At 46.4% G+C, this 20,210-nt stretch overlaps 1 protein-coding gene across 1 annotated transcript in view; it reads right to left on the bottom strand.

Annotated features, from left to right (window-relative positions):
• Positions 1–6,696: 6,696 nt before the first annotated feature.
• The window catches only part of DBNDD2 (dysbindin domain containing 2), a 32,727-nt gene continuing 19,213 nt past the window's right edge, over positions 6,697–20,210 (bottom strand). Inside the window, exons 2-4 of the mRNA XM_056844873.1 lie at positions 16,799–16,954; positions 16,039–16,185; positions 6,697–6,902 (exon numbers count right to left, since the gene is read on the bottom strand). Coding sequence (XP_056700851.1) covers positions 6,697–6,902; positions 16,039–16,185; positions 16,799–16,954 — 509 coding nt within the window. The remainder of the gene's footprint in view (positions 6,903–16,038; positions 16,186–16,798; positions 16,955–20,210) is intronic.

A 20,210-nucleotide genomic window follows, 5' to 3' on the forward strand; every position in this document is an offset into this window, starting at 1 on the left:
CCATAGGAAGCTGTTTGGCCCATGGGGTAACTTAAATGTACAGAGGACTACCGTATATGCAAGATTCCTCAGGGGTTCAAATAGCACCCCCCTCCACGGCTATTTCATGACAGGGAAATGGTGGGTGGAGGTTTAAAGTCCCCTTTCCTCATGTGCCATGGCCCCAGTCCAAATCAGGCCTGTGCGTGCCTAGAAGTTAAGTTCCCAGCACATGTCTAGTTGACAGTCAATGTGTCTACTACATGGAGTTTCACAAATTTCATTTGAAGTGCCCAAGCAGTCCCACTCCCACTGGTTTGCTTTTAACTGCCCCGGCAGACACGGGGGCTGTTAGTGGAACAGCATGGGAGCACAGAAGCCGCAATATTTTTGCAGCAGTAAAATTGACATGGCCTGGAGACACAGCGCAGTTGGTTGGAGACATGCCCAGAGTACAAATCTGACTGTAAAGTTTCCCTATCTAAAAAATGTCTGATGGGTTTTATATCACTAAGAACTCTGGAGCACCAAGAAATACATTTTGAATATGCTTTCATTTTTTGGGGTGATATTTCCAAACTCTAGACTGTGCGGGATTTTTGATGGAAAGTACCATCAAGTTGCAGCCGGCTTATGGCAACCCCATAGGGTTTCAGTGCAAGAAACATTTAGAGGTGGTTTGCCACTGCCCGCCCCTGTGTAGCGATCCTGAACTTCCTTGGTGGCTCCCATCCATCGGGTCCAAACTGCTTAGCCTCTGACAAGATAAGTTCCTTTGACTATAAATGCTGAGAGCAGACCCTGATGAAAGAGGACAACCTTGGTGGTACTTGCTGTCATTAACACCAACTACAGACAGGTTCAGAGGGGTAGCTATGATAGTCTGTTGCTGCAAAAACTTAACGAAATTTATTCCAGCATATGCTTTTCATGTCAGAGCTCAGTTCATCGGATGCAGGGGTGTGATGTACTCTTCAGTGTGAGTTCTGACTCATGAAAGCTTGTGCTGGAATAAAACTTATTAATCTTTCAGGTGCCATTGGACTTCTGAATTATAAACAGGACTCTCATGGCACCTTAAAGACAAATAAGCTTTTATTCCAGCATTAGGCTTCATAGACTAGAGTAGTCATCAGACCCATCTGATATAGGCCCTACTTATGTTGTAGTGAAAATGTTTTGGTCTTTACATTGCCATGTGATTCCTGTTTTTCTTCTTGCTGCAACAGGCAAAACACAACTATTTTTGTACTTTTAGCCACTTTGGGTCCCCATGGGGGAAAATGCAATATACAAACAAAATGACAATTAGAATCCCCACTGTATTCCTGAGTGTGCGTTTAATGAGCTGAAAAACCAGGTCTTTGTGTGACTTCAGAGTGAAAATCTTAAGGGGTAAGTCATCTTCTGGAGGATGAGGCATCAAGGATGAAGATGATTTCTCATAGTAGGGGGTGCTAAATTTAATTTTTAAAAAAGCATATTCCCATGTGTTACCTCTCAGATTCATCTGGTGATCTGACCCCACTCAGACCAGGTGATCTCATATACTTTAATGATATTGTTCATATGGCCAATTTGACCCTGAACAATGTCAGTGATCTCATATAATGTGTCGATAGTCAAGGCTGAGCCCTGACCTGGATGTCCCAGGTTAGCCCAATCTTATCGGAGGCTAAGCTGGGTCAGGCCTGGTTAGTACTTGGATGGGAGACCACCAAGGAAGTCCCGGGTTGCTTTGCAGAAGCACCTGGTAATGGCAAACCACCTCTGAATGTCCCTTGTTTTGAAAACCCTGTGGACTGTCAACTGTAACTTGATGGCGGAAAAAAAAAGTCAAGGTTGCAACCTTACACTTGTGAATAAACCATTGTTGCCATTTCTCAAACGTGTATGTGATTTTGCCAACAAATCACAGCTGATTTATGATGACCCTTTAGGGTTTTCAAGGCAAGAGATGTTCAGAGGTGGTTTTGCCATTGCCTGCCTCTGCATGAGCTGAGAGTTTGGAGAGAACTGTGACTGGCCCAAGGTCACCCAGCAGGCTTCATGTGGAGGAGTCAGGAATTGAACCCAGTTCTCCAGATTAGAATCCACCACTCTTAACCACTACACCACATTGGCTCATACTTATCAATGACCAAGTCATTAAACTTCTGTGGGGCCTCTAGAAATGACTACAATGCTTACCGTATGTTAGCAGAGGGAAATGCTGACTTAACCACAAACAGTTAATAACGCATGGAACCGCTTGAAAAGATTGAGGGGGTGGGGGATAAACATATGTACCGTGGATCTATTGCACAGCTTTCAAGTCGCTCCGAAAAACTGCACATCAAATGTTCAAACAAGGTTCCTGGCATGTCTTTTCGACAAAGTTCTTTAGAACTGGGTCCTCTGGAAGTCACTTGAGTTTATGAGTTGACCCTGTACTGCCTGTATTTTTCCACTGGTTTCCTCGTTGCTTTGGGTGGGTTGTCTCCGGCTGCCAGAACTCTCACCCAGACTCCTTCCCCACCCACCTGCTAGAGTCCCCTGAGTCACTTCCTCTTTCCAGACTCGCTCTCTATTCAGCTGTCTGAAAAGCAATTAAGAGGGCTGTATTTGGAGAAACCATGACTCATTTGCACCTGGATGGAAGCTCTAATGCTAGGCCTTGCAGCCCCGACACAGGGGGGTTGGCTGATGTGTTGTGTCAGTGTCTATGCCAGGCATCTGTGGGGAGCTCCCCAGGAACTGGGCTGACCCTGGGTTATTTATACCCCCTTTTGTCTGAAGAACCTTCCAGTTTCACTGTAAGGGTGGTTTTTGTCTTTGCATTACAGTTGACACCTGCCTGACTAAACCAGACCTAAGGTCTTCAGACAACCTGAAAACTGCTTCACACATTACTGGTTATTTGTGTTAAAAGGACGCATGCAAGCCGCATTATTGTGTGTGACAACTGCATATGAATTTTATTTTTGCAGTGTGCACACATGCTATGAAGTTGTACTGGACTGCGCCTCCCCCACCGCATGCCTGTGCCACAAAGTAGGTCCGTGTATATGATAATCACACACATGCGCCATGTGCAGTTTGTTTTCTCTGTAGGCCATGCGTAATGTTTGAAACTGCCTCAGGCTATTTGAAACTTGCATGTAATACAATGAATTTACACGAGAGGTTCAGAAGGTAGTTTTTTACAAGTTTGGAACTGCAGCAAGGAAAATAATCGGTGGTTTTTGGAATGGCACAAATAGTTGCTTTGCACTGAATCAGACCATTGGTTTATCAAGGCCAGTACTATCTACTCGGACTGGTAGCAGCACTTTGGTAGAAGGAGGTCTTTCACATCAGCCATTTTTTGGTCCTTTTCAGCTGGAGATGCAGGGGATAGAACTTGGGACTGTGCAAAGCAGATGCACTACCATTAATTCAGCCTTTTCATTTTAGCTGGACGTCTATGAACCCGAGTCCTCTGAACATTAAATTGAGAATGAACAGCATAAATACTATGAAAAACACAGCTAAAACAGTTACACATTTTTTTTCGTTATTCTAATGCGACCTTGTACATTGTTTTTCTATCCCCCACCCCGGATGAATTGCTGCATTCTACTGTACATTTCCTCGTCCACCTTAAGAACCCCCGTTTCGGTATTGCAACATATGCCAAGGAGATGCTACAATCAGGTTCATACAAATGATTTTCAACATCTGAGATGAAGAAGTTGCGGCTCCTCCCACCTGTTCCCTCCCACTCCCCCTCCAGTTTTCTGTGGGAAGCAAAACTTTATCCTTGTTGCACAGCTGAAAGAGAAGGAAGCGAACAACCAGATCAGGAAAGAACATGGAGGAGGAATCAGAAATGCTTTGTCTCCCAGGGGCTTTGTAGGTGGCTGGACGGTGTATGGCCGAAGATGGCAACCCTATGACCAAGAAGAGTTTGCGTGACTTCATATGCTCCCGTGGGGTGTTCACTGTCAGTATTAAATAACAATAGGATTTTGTTGTAAAGTGAGAGCTGGATGTGATGATAGATGGTTCAGCAGCGATGGCATCAGTTTCACACATTGAGGCTACTAATGGAAGTATTAGTGAATAGCGAAGGGCACTGTCACACAGCCCAAATAATACACTTTCAATGCACCTTTTGCAAGTGGATTTTGCCAGGTCACATAATGCGTGGATTGAAAGTGCATTATATGGGCTGTGTGAAAGTGCCCTAAGGGTCTAACTATATGACAGTCATCTGGTCTGGCTCTGTGCTAAGGCATGGAACTCAGTCCGCATGCACGAGGGCCCAATTCAGATTGCAAATGCAGCAAAGGAGAAGAGGCTTAAGCATTCCCCCCTGCACCCTTTCCCCAACCCAAAATGACCCTGAAAGAGTACAGTTTGTCCCACTGGAGAAACCACCCCATCAGTGGAGCACCCACTGGGACAAATAGTCCCAAGGGCTGCTTCTGAGCAGTAAAATGATAATGGAGGGGGGAGGCTGAACCCTTTTCTCCTGGAGTGCTATGGTCCCAATCTAAATAGCGTCCCATGCACCTGGTGAATTCTCAGTGGGGAACTTGCACGCACGTTTGGATTGTGTGGACCTGGGGGGGATCCAGGGGAAAATGTAACACACAGGCCTTAACATGTAAAAGTCACTTTGTTTAGACCCTTTTCTGCACCCACTGTTGGGATTCCCCCCACCCATTACGTTTCTGCCTTCCAGGAGCAGTTCCCATGCATGCTTTGCTCCTATTTGTTTGTCTTATGCATTAAGAGTAGAAGAGCTATGATACTGTCTTACACAGAGCTGGACTGTTGGTCCATCTGGTACGTCATCATGTATTCCAACTAGCAGCAGCCCCCAAGGTCTCAGGCAGAGAACTTTCTTTCCTAACACCTGCTATCCTGAGGTTCCCTTAAACTAGAGCTGCCAGGGATTGAACCTGGGACTTCCAGTATGCAAGACATGATGCGCCCTGCCTCTGAGCCATGCCCACTCCTGTTACATGATATCATGGGTGAATATCAGAGTGACCTCAGCTGTGTCTAGAGATCCAAACTGGTGTTAGATACACAAACACACTCACAAAACTCTCAGACCGTTGCTCCAACTAATCCAGTAATGTCTACTCTGACTGGTAGTGGATCTGCAAAGTCATAAGCAGAGGTATTTTCTAGCCCTAGTACTTGAGATCTTTTTGGCTGGCAGTGCCTGGAATCATGCCTGGAACCTTATGCAACCTACCCCTGCGCTATGCAATTCCTGAAAATATGTGGATTTGACATTCCTCAATTGGTGCTGTGCGTTTATCAATGTTCAGGGATAAGAATACTTAGCATTGAGTGTCCAAAGCAACTTGCATACATTGCCTTAGTAATCCGTACAGCATACCTGTAAGTTGGGTCTGCAGAAGAGGGAGGCTGAAGCCAAGAGGGCGGTGGCTTGCCTACAGGCACCTTGTGAGTTCAACTGAACCAGGGACTTTCTGACACTCAGCTCGGTGTTTGTGTCTTTACACCAAGAGACTCTGTTCAGTCACTTAAAAGGTGGCCATTAAAGGTTCAGTTCTTTTGCTTACAAGGTATGAAGTCTAAACCAAGGTTAAGCAACTCTTGAGACCCAGTAAGCTGAATATCATATTGACATATTAGAGCCTTTTTGAGCTCTAATATGTGAATATGAGCTGAATATCATATTCACATATTAGAGCCTTTTCAAGAAGCTTGAGATGACCTACCTGTTTTGGATCCTCTTACAGATGCCCCAAACAGATACAGTTTGCAAGCCCTTGGTGCGGTATCATGCACAGCCAGTGGACTGCATTCACACGAACACATGAAGCTGCCTTATACTGAGTCAGGCACTTGATCCATCGAGGTCAGCATTGTCTACGGAGACAGGCTCCCGCTCTTCGGGGTCTCAGTTCGAGGTCTTTCACGTTATCTACTGATCCCTTTCGACTGGAGATGCCAAGGTGTTGAACCTGGGACCTCATGCATGCCAAACAGATGCCCTACCACTGAGCCACCACCCCTCTGTAATTCAGCTTAGTGGGTGACAAGTTCTGTACGCCTGTCGCAGAAAGATTTCTGATTACAGCCACATCCATTTCCTGAAGCCCAATTTCTTCTTGTGGGCTGCAGCTTCTTGCATTCCAACACATATGTGGAAATACAACATTTGTTGGAAAATCCCAGCCCTGTTGCCAGTAAGGCTTAGTCTTTTTATAGTTCAGCCACTGGCTCGTCATCGTTACTACCCAGAATGCTTCACTGGCCCTTTCCCAATAACACGCGTCATCCCTGTTATTTATTTGAAAGGAATATAATTTCGACTGTTTTATAGTTAAACATTTAGTGTGTGTGTGTGTACTGAGATTAAGGAGACAGCGAATGCTGCATACACCAAGGCCTTGCCTGATATAACTGTGGTTAGTGCCACAAGTAACTCAGGGCGAAGTGAAGCAGGAACGTTAGCAGAAGAAGCCTGAAGAATTAGTTTCTGAAGTTCTACAGCACCCTCACACCTCACCCCAGTTCCCCATCAGCTCCCTTGCTGACCATCTTCCAGGAGGAAGGGCTCTCCGAGTACAATGACTGGCGTGGAGCACCTCTGTGGGGTTTACTCCATGGGAGTCCAAGAGCCAGCCAGTAAAGTCCCTTCATCATCTCATGCTGGAAGGGCCCATGCGGCAGGGTGGATGTGGAGCAAGGCAAACCCACCTCCCCACGCTAACTTCTGGCCTCCTCCTCCTCTTTGGGGCTGTCTTGCTGGAGCTCTTCTTCATCAGACTGCACCACGGGCGTCTCAGGCCCTTCGTCGCTGGTGTCCAGGCTGTTCAGGTCTGTGGAGGCAGAAGAGGTGGACGAGATCCGGGATTTGATCTCGGCTGCGTTGGGCACTTGCAGAGAGATTTCTTCTTGGTAGTCGTTGGAATCTGACCAAAGGGGGGGAAAGAGAAAATGGAACAAGCAGCTGATGAGATGGGATTTGATTGCCCTTACCCCACCCCGTGCTCTGATGGCCCTATCAAGATTTTTGGACAGGTAAACTTGGCTATTCCCTCCCAACATATATACATATGAAACTCCTTCAACGGAGGGCATTTATGCTTGCCAGGCTTAATGCCCTCCCTTTGGAGGTACTAAATGGCAGGTTTAAAAATATCCCCTTTGAGAAAAGACTATGTGTATGTGGCTTGAGTCAACATGATACGCTATAGCATATAATCATAAATTGTCTTCTGCACGACGGCCCTCGTAAGAAAACAATTGTACCCTTGATGGATAAAATGAAATCTAGCCCAGAATCCTCCGTATGGCGGTTTTTAATGAATGGTTCTATTCCTGAAGTCACATTAAAGGTGGCGGAATTTCTGATGGAAGTTGTCAAGACGGACTAAAGTTTAAATTATATTTAAATAAAAAATGTATGGACAGAGAATTTTTGTGCACTGCTTATGCTATGTTTCTGAGTATATGCATATAAAGGTCGATTGATTGATATACATATGAACACAAACAAACACACTACTCTCTACCAGTTGGTTATAATAGGCATAGTTGGTTACGACAACAGAAACACATGTATGTAGCTTTCTTTCAGACAGTCAGACGGACAATTATATTCCTAAATTGTCTGCATGCAACAGACTGAAAACATTTTGTGCAGCTAATTCTAGGCTTTATAATTAAAGCAACAGAAGACAGGTCAGGAGGCAGCAGAGAGAAATTACAAGGCCAATGTAAAGCAAGAACCAATAAAAAAAGTAACCAGTCCATTACCAACTGCTGATAGACAGTGTATGATAAAGTACAATTGAGTCAGGTGCTATGGGTGGACATTTATTGCATCTGACAAAGTGAGCTCTGACTCACAAAATCTTATGATGGAATAAGTTGTTGGAAGATAGAATAGATAGAATCATAGAGTTGGAAGGGACCACCAGGGTCATCTAGTCCAACCCCTTGAACAATGCAGGAAATTCACAACTACCTCCCCCCCCACACCCCCAGTGACCAGAAGATGGCCAAGATGCCCTCCCTCTCTGTTTTAATTTTTAAAGTGCCACTAGAGTTGTGGTTTAATTTTGCTACAGCAGATTATTATGGTTACCCCTCTGGAAGTACATTACAAAGATGCAGGTTGTTGGCAATTTTTGATAGTTGCATTGCACAGAGTTTTGGAAAACAAAAACAAACAGCAAAATGGAAGGATGCTGCCCTGAGAAGGCCTCTGTTCTTCTAATGTGCAGCTGGCCAGGGAGGGGGGGCTCTACCCTTTTCATACGGCAGGGGAGCAGCAGGCTTTCAATTGTAAGGCCCTGTCAAATTAATAATGCCCAGCAGATTGCCTTGTGGTCTTTGTACAGTGGAGTCGGTAGCAGTTGTCTGGGCGCAGGAAAAATAAGGCAAGGGCAGTATTATTCTGTATGGACATATTCTGCATGCCTGTGGGACTGCTGCACAAGCACAGAACCTGGTATCTGTTGCAGAATTCTGGTGCAAGATGAATGGGAGAGGAAACAAGCATCTAGACCAGGGAGTCAAACATGCTGCAGAATTCTGGTGCAAGATGAATGGGAGAGGAAACAAGCATCTAGACCAGGGAGTCAAACATACCGCCCGGGGGCCGGATCCACCCCTTTGAGAGCTCTTATCTGGCCTGCGAGCTAGCTGAGGCAGCCCCCACACACACACACACACACACACTCATCCTGGGCTGGCGAGGCATGGCCCGGCCCAACCAAGTAACATTTATGTCATATCCAGCCTTCATAACAAGTTTGACATCTCTGATCTAGACCTTATGAATGTCCAGAAAAACGTGTGGAAGGTGTTTGGTGAAAATGCAGACACTGGAGCACAGAATCATAGAGTTGGAAGGGACCACCAGGGTCATCCAGTCCAACCCCCTGCACAATACAGGAATTTCTCAACTACCTCCCCACCACACCCAGTGGCCCTTACTCCATGCCCAGAAGATGGCCTGACCGAGCACTGACTGAGCAATCCAGAAATCCGTCTACAATGTCTTTTTTTTTGTTTGCCATCAAGTCACAGCTGACTTATGGTGACCCCATGGGGTTTGCAAGGCAAGAGGCATTCAGAGATGGTTTGCCACTGTCTGACTTCAGTGTCAAGACCCTGGTATTTGTTGGTGGTCTCCCTTCCAAATACTGACCAAGGCCGACCCTGCTTAGCTTCCTAGATCAGATGAGATTGAGCTAGCCCAGGCTATCCAGGTCAAGGCCTACAATAGCTAGCACAACATTTTAACCTTCTTCCAGTGGTTACTATGCCCCATGCCTACCTGCACTCAGACAGCACAAATCCCAGTTCCCTTCCTCGCCAAGAAAAAACAAACACACTTCATTTGAAAGCTTGCATTCTAGACATAGGTCGAATTCTGCAGCATAATATGTGGAACTTTATTTAATGTATTCTGAACCCTGAAGAAGGATTAACTTGGTATACTGGTTGGTTCCCCTGGGGTGTCTGATGGTTCAAGGGCTTCAGTGGCTGTTCATTATTGTTGTGATCCAGCCTGCTAATGAATGACTTTGGGGGAGAGGGAACCCACAGCTGAACCCCTGACACAGTGACCCACTGACAGCGGGGCAGGTTGAGCCAATGACCTTGTAACCCTTCCCTCAAGAGCTTGGCTGCCAATCTTTCATGAATCCCCGGCCTTGTCATTCTAGGTTCACCCGCCTTGCATTCTTTCTCCATGTTTGGCAACAGGAGCTTTTGTTCTCGGCCTGTGAATAACGCAACTTGGAGACCTCATCAGAGAGCCCATTTAACTGGAACGCAGGAGGGTTTGCTGGTAAAATGTTTGAGTCACCCTCGGGATGAATCACTGCAGAATAGCAGGGGCTCGTCTCCTTTCTCTGTGCCTCCTTCTGTACAAAGCCTGAGAGTAAATACAAGGGAGGGGAGGGAGGGATGTGATGGGGGTGAACGGCTTGGAGCTTCTTCCAGGTTTTTTTTAAATCCCACAATCATCACAAACCCAATCCAGTCTGTGTTTGGCTATCTCTGCATATAGTCTGTCATCTTTTTCTTTTTGGGGAAAAAAGAGATGAGCACTGATTTACAGATTAATAAACATTGTTTAGACTTTGGGTGTAGGGGGTTAGAAGAAGAAGTGTTGCTTTTTATATGCCGACTTTCTCTGCCACTTAAGGGAGAATCAAACCGGCTTACAACCACCTTCCCCTCCCCACAACAGACACCCTGTGAGGTAGGTGGGGCTGCGTGTGACTAGCCCAAGGTCACCCAGCTGGCTTCGTGTGTAGAAGTGGGGAAACAAATCCAGTTCACCAGATTAATGTCCGCCACTCATGTGGAGGAGTGGGGAATCAAACCCGGTTCTCTAGATCAGAGTCCACCTCTCCAAACCATCACTCTTAACCACTACACCACGCTGGCTCTCTTACTTCTACAGACAAGGATTTTCTGTGTTTCTGTCATTGCCATTGTGAATTCAGGGGCGTTTTCAGTGGCCACAGATGGCCAAACCTCACGATATGTTTTGACATGTGATGAGTCGGGGCACCCCACACCAGGGAAAAAAGCGTTTCAGGTAGCTGGCTCAAGGTTGACTCAACCTTCCCTCCTTCCGAGGTCAGTAAAACGAGTACCCAGCTTGCTGGGAGTAAAGGGAAATGACTGGGGAAGGCACTGGCAAACCACCCCATAAACAAAGTCTGCCTAGAATATGTCGGGATGTGACATCACCCCATGAGTCAAGAATGACCCGGTGCTTGCACAGGGGACCTTTACCTTTTTAAACAGTGCTGAAGGAAAGGCTGGAGCCCCACCGCCCCCAGCATGAGAATCAGGCCCTGCAGCGCTTGGGTAATTTGACATTTGGCCAAATGTATTGGGTAATTTAGCCCGGAGTGGCCACACAACCGTTTCCCCTGTACTTTCTTTACCTGGGTGCTCCACAGATGCCATTCCCCCTTTCCCACCCCTGAAGGGATTTTTTGGGGGTGGGGGAAATTTTATTAAGAAGCATCAGCTGTGTCTCTAGTTTGCCACAGTGATATAGCAATTACAATTTTTAAAGGCTGAAAAAAGCCTTCCAGTAGTGCCTAGCGGGGAAGGGGAGGATGGCCACAGGGGGCTGAGATAAAGAAAATGGCACAAAGGTAGGTGTGACCTGTAAAATGTGCACCTTCCTGTCCGTAAGGCATGCTAACACACTTTGACTGAGATCTTTCCCAAAAGATTATATCAAACCAGATTTGGGAAAGAACACAGTGCAGCTGGAGAAAACCTTTGGAAATGGATGATTAGGGGATGATTTTGTGTAGATGCCCTGGAAAAACCTGCTCTAGTTGGGTTGCCAAACCGGAGCAATCTCTCTACATGGAAGCAACCTTCATTGTTCAAATAATGCTTTCATTCTATGGGGTAAGATATCCTTCCTTTGGCTTTGTGGGTGTGTGGTCTCTCACTTCAAAGGGTGGGAGCTTTTAGAGGCTGAACAGCCGGCAGCTTTTCCGTGCCATCCTCTCAACGTTTAGCCCAAATTTATGCCACATTCCTGTACTCTGTTGCAGGTACGTATAGCAGAAATGACAGGATGGTGGATAGAAGACATGGTTTGTGTGGCCTGCTTGTCATCACAGAACAAGATTGACCCGAGAGAGTCAGAACTGTCATTCATAAATCTAGAAGACTCGGCAAAGGACAGATTGCACCGAGTGCAAGAATTTTTAGACTTTGCAACCAGGGTTGCCAATTATCCAGAAAAAAAGCCCTCTGCCCATCTCCTGTAGCTTTAACGGCAGCTTGATCTGCAGAAATCAAGAGGGATGCTTTTCAAAGTGCAGAGATTAGAATTATCACCTACTAATTTAGAAGATTACGTTACTGTTAACGGCATGGGATCAGGGAAAAGAAACCATTTGCAACCCTGCTTGCTGTATACCCAGTACAATGACCAGGTTGTTCTGCAATTCTCTACTGGCAAGGGAAACCATCAGAGATGACAATGGGCCATTGTCTGCCTTTCCAAAAGCCCAGGCATTGCTATTTATTTTAAGGGTGGTTGGTGGATTAGTAATAGGGAGAAGGAATGGTCCAGGACTCACAAAACAAGGCCTGGATGTTTGTTTGTGTGCAAAAAACAGCAGGAAGAAAGGAAGGAAACAACAGTTTGTGCAAATAGCTGAGCATGGGGTGGATCATGGGATGGTTCCTGAGTTAAATGGTGGCACGTCATGTGATCTCAGTTGTTTGGATTTCTCAAGCAAAGGGGTGGGAATATATGCACCAAAGAGAAATCAATTAAAATTTCTGGCACACTACTGAACAAGTTTCAGTCTGTTCCTTTGAGTGTCTGATAAGCTGCCTTCGAAATGGAATGATTTTGCCTTTTAGCAAAACCCACCCTACTAAAAATCCATAACTATCTCATTTCAGAGGAAAATGCCTATAAATAGAATATATGTTGTTAAACCTAGTGTGCACCATAATGGAAATTCCTTTGGGGGAGGGTTGGGTACAAATACATATAGCAAAAAGGAAGCCTTTAGCATTCATTGTGACACAGAATATGTATTTTGTGCAGATCTGAAAAGAGACAAGCATTAGACTCCAAATAGGTAAGTGGAAAAACTCTTGGTGTATGCGTTTCCACTAGTGCTTTGGGGACTGCCCCAAGAGAGCACTCCTGCATACCTGAAATCACTCCAAAAAACAAGACCAAGCATATTTGTGAATCTATTCAATACATAGTTAGAGTTCCTAAGGCTGAAGTATTGGATACTGGCAACTAATCAGCAAGTTTTTTGGTTAGTGCTCCAAGGTGATCTGGAAGCTAGGTGAACGTGGGTGGTGGCAGCTTCTGCTCTGAGGTGGAAAGTCTCTGCCCCCCATTCCTAGAAAACATCATTTCCATGTCAGCTTGCACGAGAGTGGCTCACAAAGGACTTCTGGAGACCCTTGTTTGAGAAACGTTGGCCTAGCTCAATCTGTCCCTATAAGAGCGGTTCCTCGGTGAAACAGGCTTCCTCAGGAGGTGGTGGGCTCTCCTTCTTTGGAGGTTTCTAAGCAGAGGCTAGAAGGCCATATGTCAGCAATGCTGGTTCGCTGACCTTAGGCAGATCATGAGAGGAAGGGCAGGAAGGTTTGCATCAGTGTTTGGCTCTCATGACCCTTTCTTGCATGTCCAGGGTAGTGCCAATCACCACTTTAGGGTCAGGAAGCAATTTTCCTCCAGGCCAGCTTAGCCAGAGATACTGGAGGTGTTTTTTTTTGGGGGGGGGGCATCTTCTGGGCATCGAGTAGGGGTCACTGGGAGTGTGGGGGCGGTAGTTGTGAATTTCCTGCATTGTGCAGAGGGTTGGACTAGATGACCCTGGTGGTCCCTTCCAACTCTATGATTCTAAGACCTTTGATTCTCCACCAAACTGTTGCCCAGCAACAAGCTGACATCCATGTGACTACACTATACCCTGTCATGTCAAGCCGTAGCCTAAGGGATGTATGCACCTATCCAGTCGCTGAAGTCATAATTAGAGGCCATACTCTGTTTATCCCCACTCTCAGAGGTGGGACAGGTAGCCTCCCAACCAGAGGCTTTCTCTGTGGTGGTGCCTGGCCTGGAGAATTATCTTCCTACTTCCATTTGACTGACTGCGTTCAGAGTTTTAGCATGTTTGTCATTTTGCATTATCCATTTAATAACATTTTTGTATTCGCAAATTATATAGAGCCTTGTGCTGTTTTTTCTTGCTAAGTACCTGGAGGTTGGCAACCCTACTTAAACTGCATCAGACCATCGGTCTATCAAGGACATTACTGTCTACTGCGACTGGCAGCAGTTCTCCAGGGACTCCAGCTAAGGTGATTTCTGCTGCTTCCCCTTTTCCTACTGTGATTTCTGCTGATTCCCCTTTCCCTACTTTGGCCTTTGAAACAAAATTCTACATGGGCTGCAGCAGGAGGGGAGAATCAGTGGAAATGACCACCCTTAACTAAAAAGTTCCTTTAAGTCTTTGGAACTTTAAGTCTTTGGAGAGGGGCCGTGGCTCAGTGGCAGAGCATCTGCTTGGCATGCAGAAGGTCCCGGGTTCAATCCCCGGCATCTCCAGTTAAAGGGACCAGGCAGGTAGGTGATGTGAAAGACCTCAGCCTGAGACCCTGGAGAGCCGCTGCCGATCTGAGCAGACAATACTAACTTCGATGGACTGAGAGTCTGATTCAGTATAAGGTAGCTTCATGTGTTATGTGTTAACTGCAGTTGGATACAGGCCATTCATATGCACTCTCAAAATCTACCGTGGGCAAAACTAGATGGGACAGTATCCCTAAGTTGGACCTAGGGATGGTGACACCATTTTAGTGCCAAACAGGGGAGATACAAAAAAGCCACGACGGCCTGATCCTAACTGGGCCCACAGCGTGGCAGGACGAAGCACCCTTGTTGCCCCCGAGCCTTCAGGTGCTGAAACCGCTGTGTGAGAGGGATGGCCATTTCGGCTCTTGAAAAGGCATGGGGGAGGGTGGAGAAGAGCGCCTGGTCCTGCCACACTGTTGGGCCCTTGGGCCCTTTTAAAATCTCCCTTTAAGCACTAAAATGGCAGCGGCAGCCCTGGGGACACCCTCACATCTAGTTGGGCCCTAAACTCAGCCCTGAGGTTCCTGGTTCTAGCTCCACGATGCCTGATCATATCTGCTTTCTCCTCGCAACACTCCTTGTTCTCCGTCTTTTGATCTTCATTACCTAGCAAAACACAGTGGGCTTCCCGCTGGCCATACTTTAAAAGGCCCAGATATCACAGCCACAAAAAATCCCCGTGTCTTCTCTTCATAGTAACTTCCTCCGTTGGTGCCAGTGACAGAACATGGGCTAATCAGAACGCTGCGTATCCCCTGGCTTTGGCTGGATTTTTTGGCTCTTTCTTTTTATTAATGCTATAGACCAGGGAATCTTTTCCAAAGATTCTGGTTCCAAAGACATTTCAAAGGAATCAATTTTCTTCCTATCAGCTTTCAGTGAAAAAGGTGATAGGAAGAAAATAGATTCCTTTGAAATGTGGTGTTGGAGAAGAGTGTTATGGATTCCGAGGACTGCCAAAAAAACAGATCAGTGGGTTATAGATCAAATCAAGCCTGAACTGACCCTAGAAGCTAAAATGACTAAACTGAGGCTCTCCTATTTTGGTCACGTCATGAGACGACAAGAGTCACTGGAAAAGACAGTCATGCTAGGAAAAGTTGAGGGCAGCAGGAAAAGAGGAAGACCCAACAAGAGATGGATTGACTCAATAAAAGAAGCCGCAGCCTTCAATTTCAAGATCTGAGCAAGGCTGTCAAGGATAGGACATTTTGGAGGACTTTCATTCAAAGGGTCGCCATGAGTCAGAGGCGACTTGACAGCACTTAACACACACACACACACACACACACACATAGACCAGGGATTCCAAACATAAGGCCCTTGGGCCAGATCTGGCCCCTTGAGAGCTCTTCTGCGGCCTGTGAGTCAGCCAAGGTAGCCACTCCCTCCACTCTCAATCTGAACTGGCGGGGCATGGCTCGGCCCCCACCAAGTGCCATTTAAGAACATAAGAACATAAGAAAGGCCCTGCTGGATCAGACCAAGGTCCATCAAGTCCAGCAGTCTGTTCACACAGTGGCCAACCAGGTGCCTCTAGGAAGCCACAAACAAGACGAGTGCAGCAGCACCATCCTGCCTGTGTTCCACCGCACCCAAAATAATAGGCATGCTCCTCTGATACTAGATATTTATGTCACTAGATATTTATGTCACATCCGGCCCTCGTAACAAATGAGTTCGACACCCTTGCTATAGACACTGATGAGAGGGAAGGTAGCATAGTATAGCCCGATCTCATCAGATCTTAGAAGCTAAGCAGGGTTGGTATGTGAAAGGGCAAGCCCCAAGGAAGACCCTGTAAAGGAAGATAATGGAAAACCATCTCTGCTTTTCACTTGCCTTGAAACCTTGTGACTTGACGGCACTTTACATATACACACGCATACATACACACACAGAGAGTGATGGGCATAGGGATGGAAGTCTGCATGTACCTGGAACAAGAGTGGTAATGTTGTTGTTGTCCTCCGTCCCGCAGCTGAGAAACACATCCACAGTGTCTTGGTCAGAGAGGTCCATCATGTCCATCTGCTCCAGCATGTCCACGTTCACCTCCATGGAGGAAATGCTGCCGAGGGGAGCTTCCAAAAACAAAGGAGCCTCATCATGGATATGCATTACCCAGAGGAATCCGTAACACCAGCCTGATAAATAACTCACACACAGTATACCTTTTTACACCTAGTGGGACCACTGCTGAGTTCTATTCTCAAAATGCAATCCTAAATAGTGTTTCACCCTTCTAAATCCATTGACATCAATGGCCTTGGTGGTGAAAAGTGGCATCAAGTCACAGCTGACTTATGGCAACCCCATAGGGTTTTCAAGGCAAGAGATGTTCGGAGGTGGTTTGCCATTGCCTGACTCCGTGTGGGCTGAGAGAGTTCTGAGAGAACTGTGACTGGCCCAAGGTCACCCTGCAGTCTTCATGGGGAGGAGTGGGGAATCAACCCCAGTTCTCCCAGAGTACAGTCTGCCACTCTGATCCACTAAACCACGCTGGCTCTCTTCAGTGGCCTTAGAAAGGTGTAAATTTGCTTAGGATGAGTCCATTTCCTAAGCCAAAGAAAACAGTGCAAAACCATTTACTTTTCTTATCCAAGTAGTCCCATGATTTTTGTGCTGCTTTGTGCATCATTTATACTGAAAAAGTGGTATAAGATAAATATCTGTGCTACCCCAAGCGGCACTTACGTCTCCTGTGTTCGATCTGCAGATGAGATACAGGGAAGAAGAAATCGACATCATGCTGGAAAACCTCCTCAAAGAATCTCTGCCTTTCGCGTAGCTTGAGCTGCTGTTGCTGCATCTGCTCTGGGTCCAGCCCCCGCTGCCCGTTGTCCATCTCGGCTGCCAAAGGACCAAAGAGAAGAGAAGGTGAGACACAAGAAAGCACAGGTGACATCTTCCTTCTTCCTTTCATCCAGAGCCAAACCACTGTGACATGGGAGACCCAAGATCAGACCTCCCAGCTTCTCCCCCACCCCCAAACTTTAAAGCAGGTGCAGCATCTTTGTTCTAAGAAGAAGAGTTGGTTTTTATACCCCGGTTTTCTCTACCTTTAAGGAGTCTCAAAGCGGCTTACACTCCCCTCCCCCTCCCTACAACACACACCTTGTGAGGTAGATGGGGCTGAGAGAGCTTGGAGAGAACTGTGACTGGCCCAAGGTCACCCAGCAGGCTTCATGTGGAGGAGCGGGGAATCAAACCTGGTTCTCCAAATTAGGGTCCACCGTTCTTAACCACTACACCGGGTTGGCTCTCAGCAGTGCTGGGGGAACAGAGTCTTTAATTCTTTCATGTGCAACACTGAGAACTAGCTGTTCTCAGTTTGGCGAGAGAAAATATGGGTACTGGCAGCAGCTGAGAAGGAATGTTCATTGAAGAAATGGTGTGAAGTTAGACACCCTTCCTTCAGTAATATTTTTCTAATCAAATTTGAAGCTCCCTGCACCTGTTTTTAAAATTTAAAAAGAAATTCTGGGAGATCTAATACCAAATCCTACCTTCACTTCCCAGTCTGATCCAGCAGGGGTCTTCTTATGTGCTTATGCTCTGTTTCCTCTACCTGACCCATAAAGAAAGTAAAGGTAACCCTCACACACACACCAAATCTGTGGTAGAAACGGTAATATTTGCAGAAATGCTGAAATAGTTCCTTTTCAAAGCTGAAGAGAAGGTTTAAATGTTATTCCATTGTGTTTGTAAATCCTGAACTAAGCTTATCTGGCAAGAACTGCTTGAAAGAACTAAGTTATAAACTCAGATTTAGCAAATCCTCATTAATTTGCAACGTTGTTGAGGTCTTTTAAAGGATTCTGCTTGGAATGGAACCAGCAGCTCGGATTTTGTCTGGTTTATTCCGTTCCAGGAAGCAAGCAGACCAAAACAAAGATCTTGGCAGCGTCACTCAGATTCCCTTTTAAGCTAATTGGGCTCGCACAAGAGCCGAGTGCGGTTGCAAAGGGTTTTGCTCTCGTTTAGCACATGGACAATTAATTGCCAGCGATAATAGAGAGGAAACTGATGGACATCAAAGCAAAGTGAAGGCATCTGAATTCAAAGGGGAGGCAGGAGACCAGCACTTGGCTACCTTCTGCTTGCATAGGAAAGATGCCAGGCCTTCTTGTTCTCAAATTCCTTCATGCCACGATGTCTGTTCACATTTCCTCCCTCTCCCAATGTCACCATTCCCCAGCACATCTAAAAACGCACCTTTTTAGAAGAAGAAGAAGAGTTGATTTTTCTATGCCGACTTTCTCCACCACTTAAGGCAGAATGAAACCGGCTTACAATCACCTTCCCTTCCTCTCCCCACAACAGACACCCTGTGAGGTAGGTGGGGCTAAGAGAGTGTGACTAGCCCAAGGGCACCCAGCTGGCTTCATGCGTAGGAGTGGGGAAACAAATCCATTTCACCAGATTAGCCTCCGCCGCTCATGTGGAGGAGTGGGGAATCGAACCCAGTTCTTCAGATCAGAGTCTACCGCTCCAAACCACCGCTCTTAACCACTACATCACGCTGGCACTTACATTTCCATAGATAACCTGATTCCCCACTACACGGCAAAAAACTCCCATTCTTTTCATTTTCCCCATGATGCAAACACAAGGAAGGCAGAAAGAGGGAGAGTACCATATTTTGTCAAGGAGCAAAAACCATGATGGCCTGTTATGAACATCTTAGTTTGGGGACCCAGAGAATCAGCACAGGGGAGCTGTCGGACCTGATCTGCGCGTTTCTCCAAAGCAGATTATTATCAGACGCCTCCAGGGAGGCCTCAATAACCTCTCAGATCCTCTGTTAAATGACTAGATCAGCCAGACTGGTATAAGGAAAGTGTGACTACTGAGCTGGGCAGTGCCATAACCAAGGAAACCAAACATACGGGGGCATTTGTGATTGTTTCCGTCTCAGTCCAAGCAGCCTTGTCAGTTGTTTCAGGAGAAATTTCAGCGAATCAGCAACAACTGATGAACTTCATGCAAGCCAAGGGGGAAAAGGGTTGTAGGCTTGACAGGGTAGTTATGTCTCCACTGGGGCCAAGATACTGAGACCCCAGATTCAAGAACAGAAAAACAGACTTAGGCAATCCAGCTGCAGCTGATGGGAACAGGGCCATTAAATTCACCCATGAGTCTAAAGGTCTCGCACTCCAGTCCCATTCATAACAGTTATGCACATGAAGTTGCTTTGTGCTACAGCAGAAGATCAGTCTATCAAAGTCAGTATTCTCTATGCAAACTGGCAGCAGCTCTCCAGCGTTTTGGACAGAGAGGCCTTTCACGTCACTTGTTACCCGATTCATTTAACTGGAGGTGCTGGGGCATGAACCCGGAACCTTGTGCATGCAAAACAGATGCTCTGCCACCGAGCCACAGCCCCACCCAAAGGAAACTTGGCTGCAGGTGGGGTACTGGAACCCAGATTCTCTGGAATTACATTACTATGCGGCTCCTGCCAGTCACACCATATCAGCTAGCAAACATGCCTTCCTTCATGTGACAGAAGGAAGTAGCGGAGGCAGGAAGAGAGCAGAGTATGATTTAATCCCAAATGCTCTATGAAGCAGGAATAGGTTAGCCCAGGAGAAAAGCAATGCTTTTATCTCCCCCCCCCCCAACCCAATTCCCCGCCCAACAATGCTTACAAATCCTGGCAGTAACAAGAATGTATACGTGTGTATTCAGAGACTATCCCTCGTTTACAGAGTTGGGGCTATTAAATTCTTTTTTAAAAGACAGGGCAGTTTCCTCCTTTTCCATCTAAGACCCAGCTGTGTCACATGTGGAATCCATTACTAACTGGTTAGACCGGTCAGCTGTTTTATTCCAGTTTTCCCAGGGAAAGTGGCCAGCAATTAAAACCAGAGCAAACGAGTGATGAAAGGCCCTGGGAAGAGGATTTATAGATTGCCCTGATAACTCTCCTTGCAAGGCTTAACCCTGGGGTAGAGGGAAATGGGGCTGTTTAATTTTATGAGTCTTTTTTGCCATAGAAAATTAACCCAGTTACCTTCCTAGTCTGCAAAGCAATGACGGGGTTGGAAATAAACCATCTCGGTTGTGGTCAGGGCTCAGTGCAAGCAAAGTGTGGAGTGAGCAC

Source organism: Euleptes europaea, chromosome 2 (genome assembly GCF_029931775.1).
Source record: "Euleptes europaea isolate rEulEur1 chromosome 2, rEulEur1.hap1, whole genome shotgun sequence".
NCBI classification, from domain to species: Eukaryota; Metazoa; Chordata; class Lepidosauria; order Squamata; family Sphaerodactylidae; genus Euleptes; species Euleptes europaea.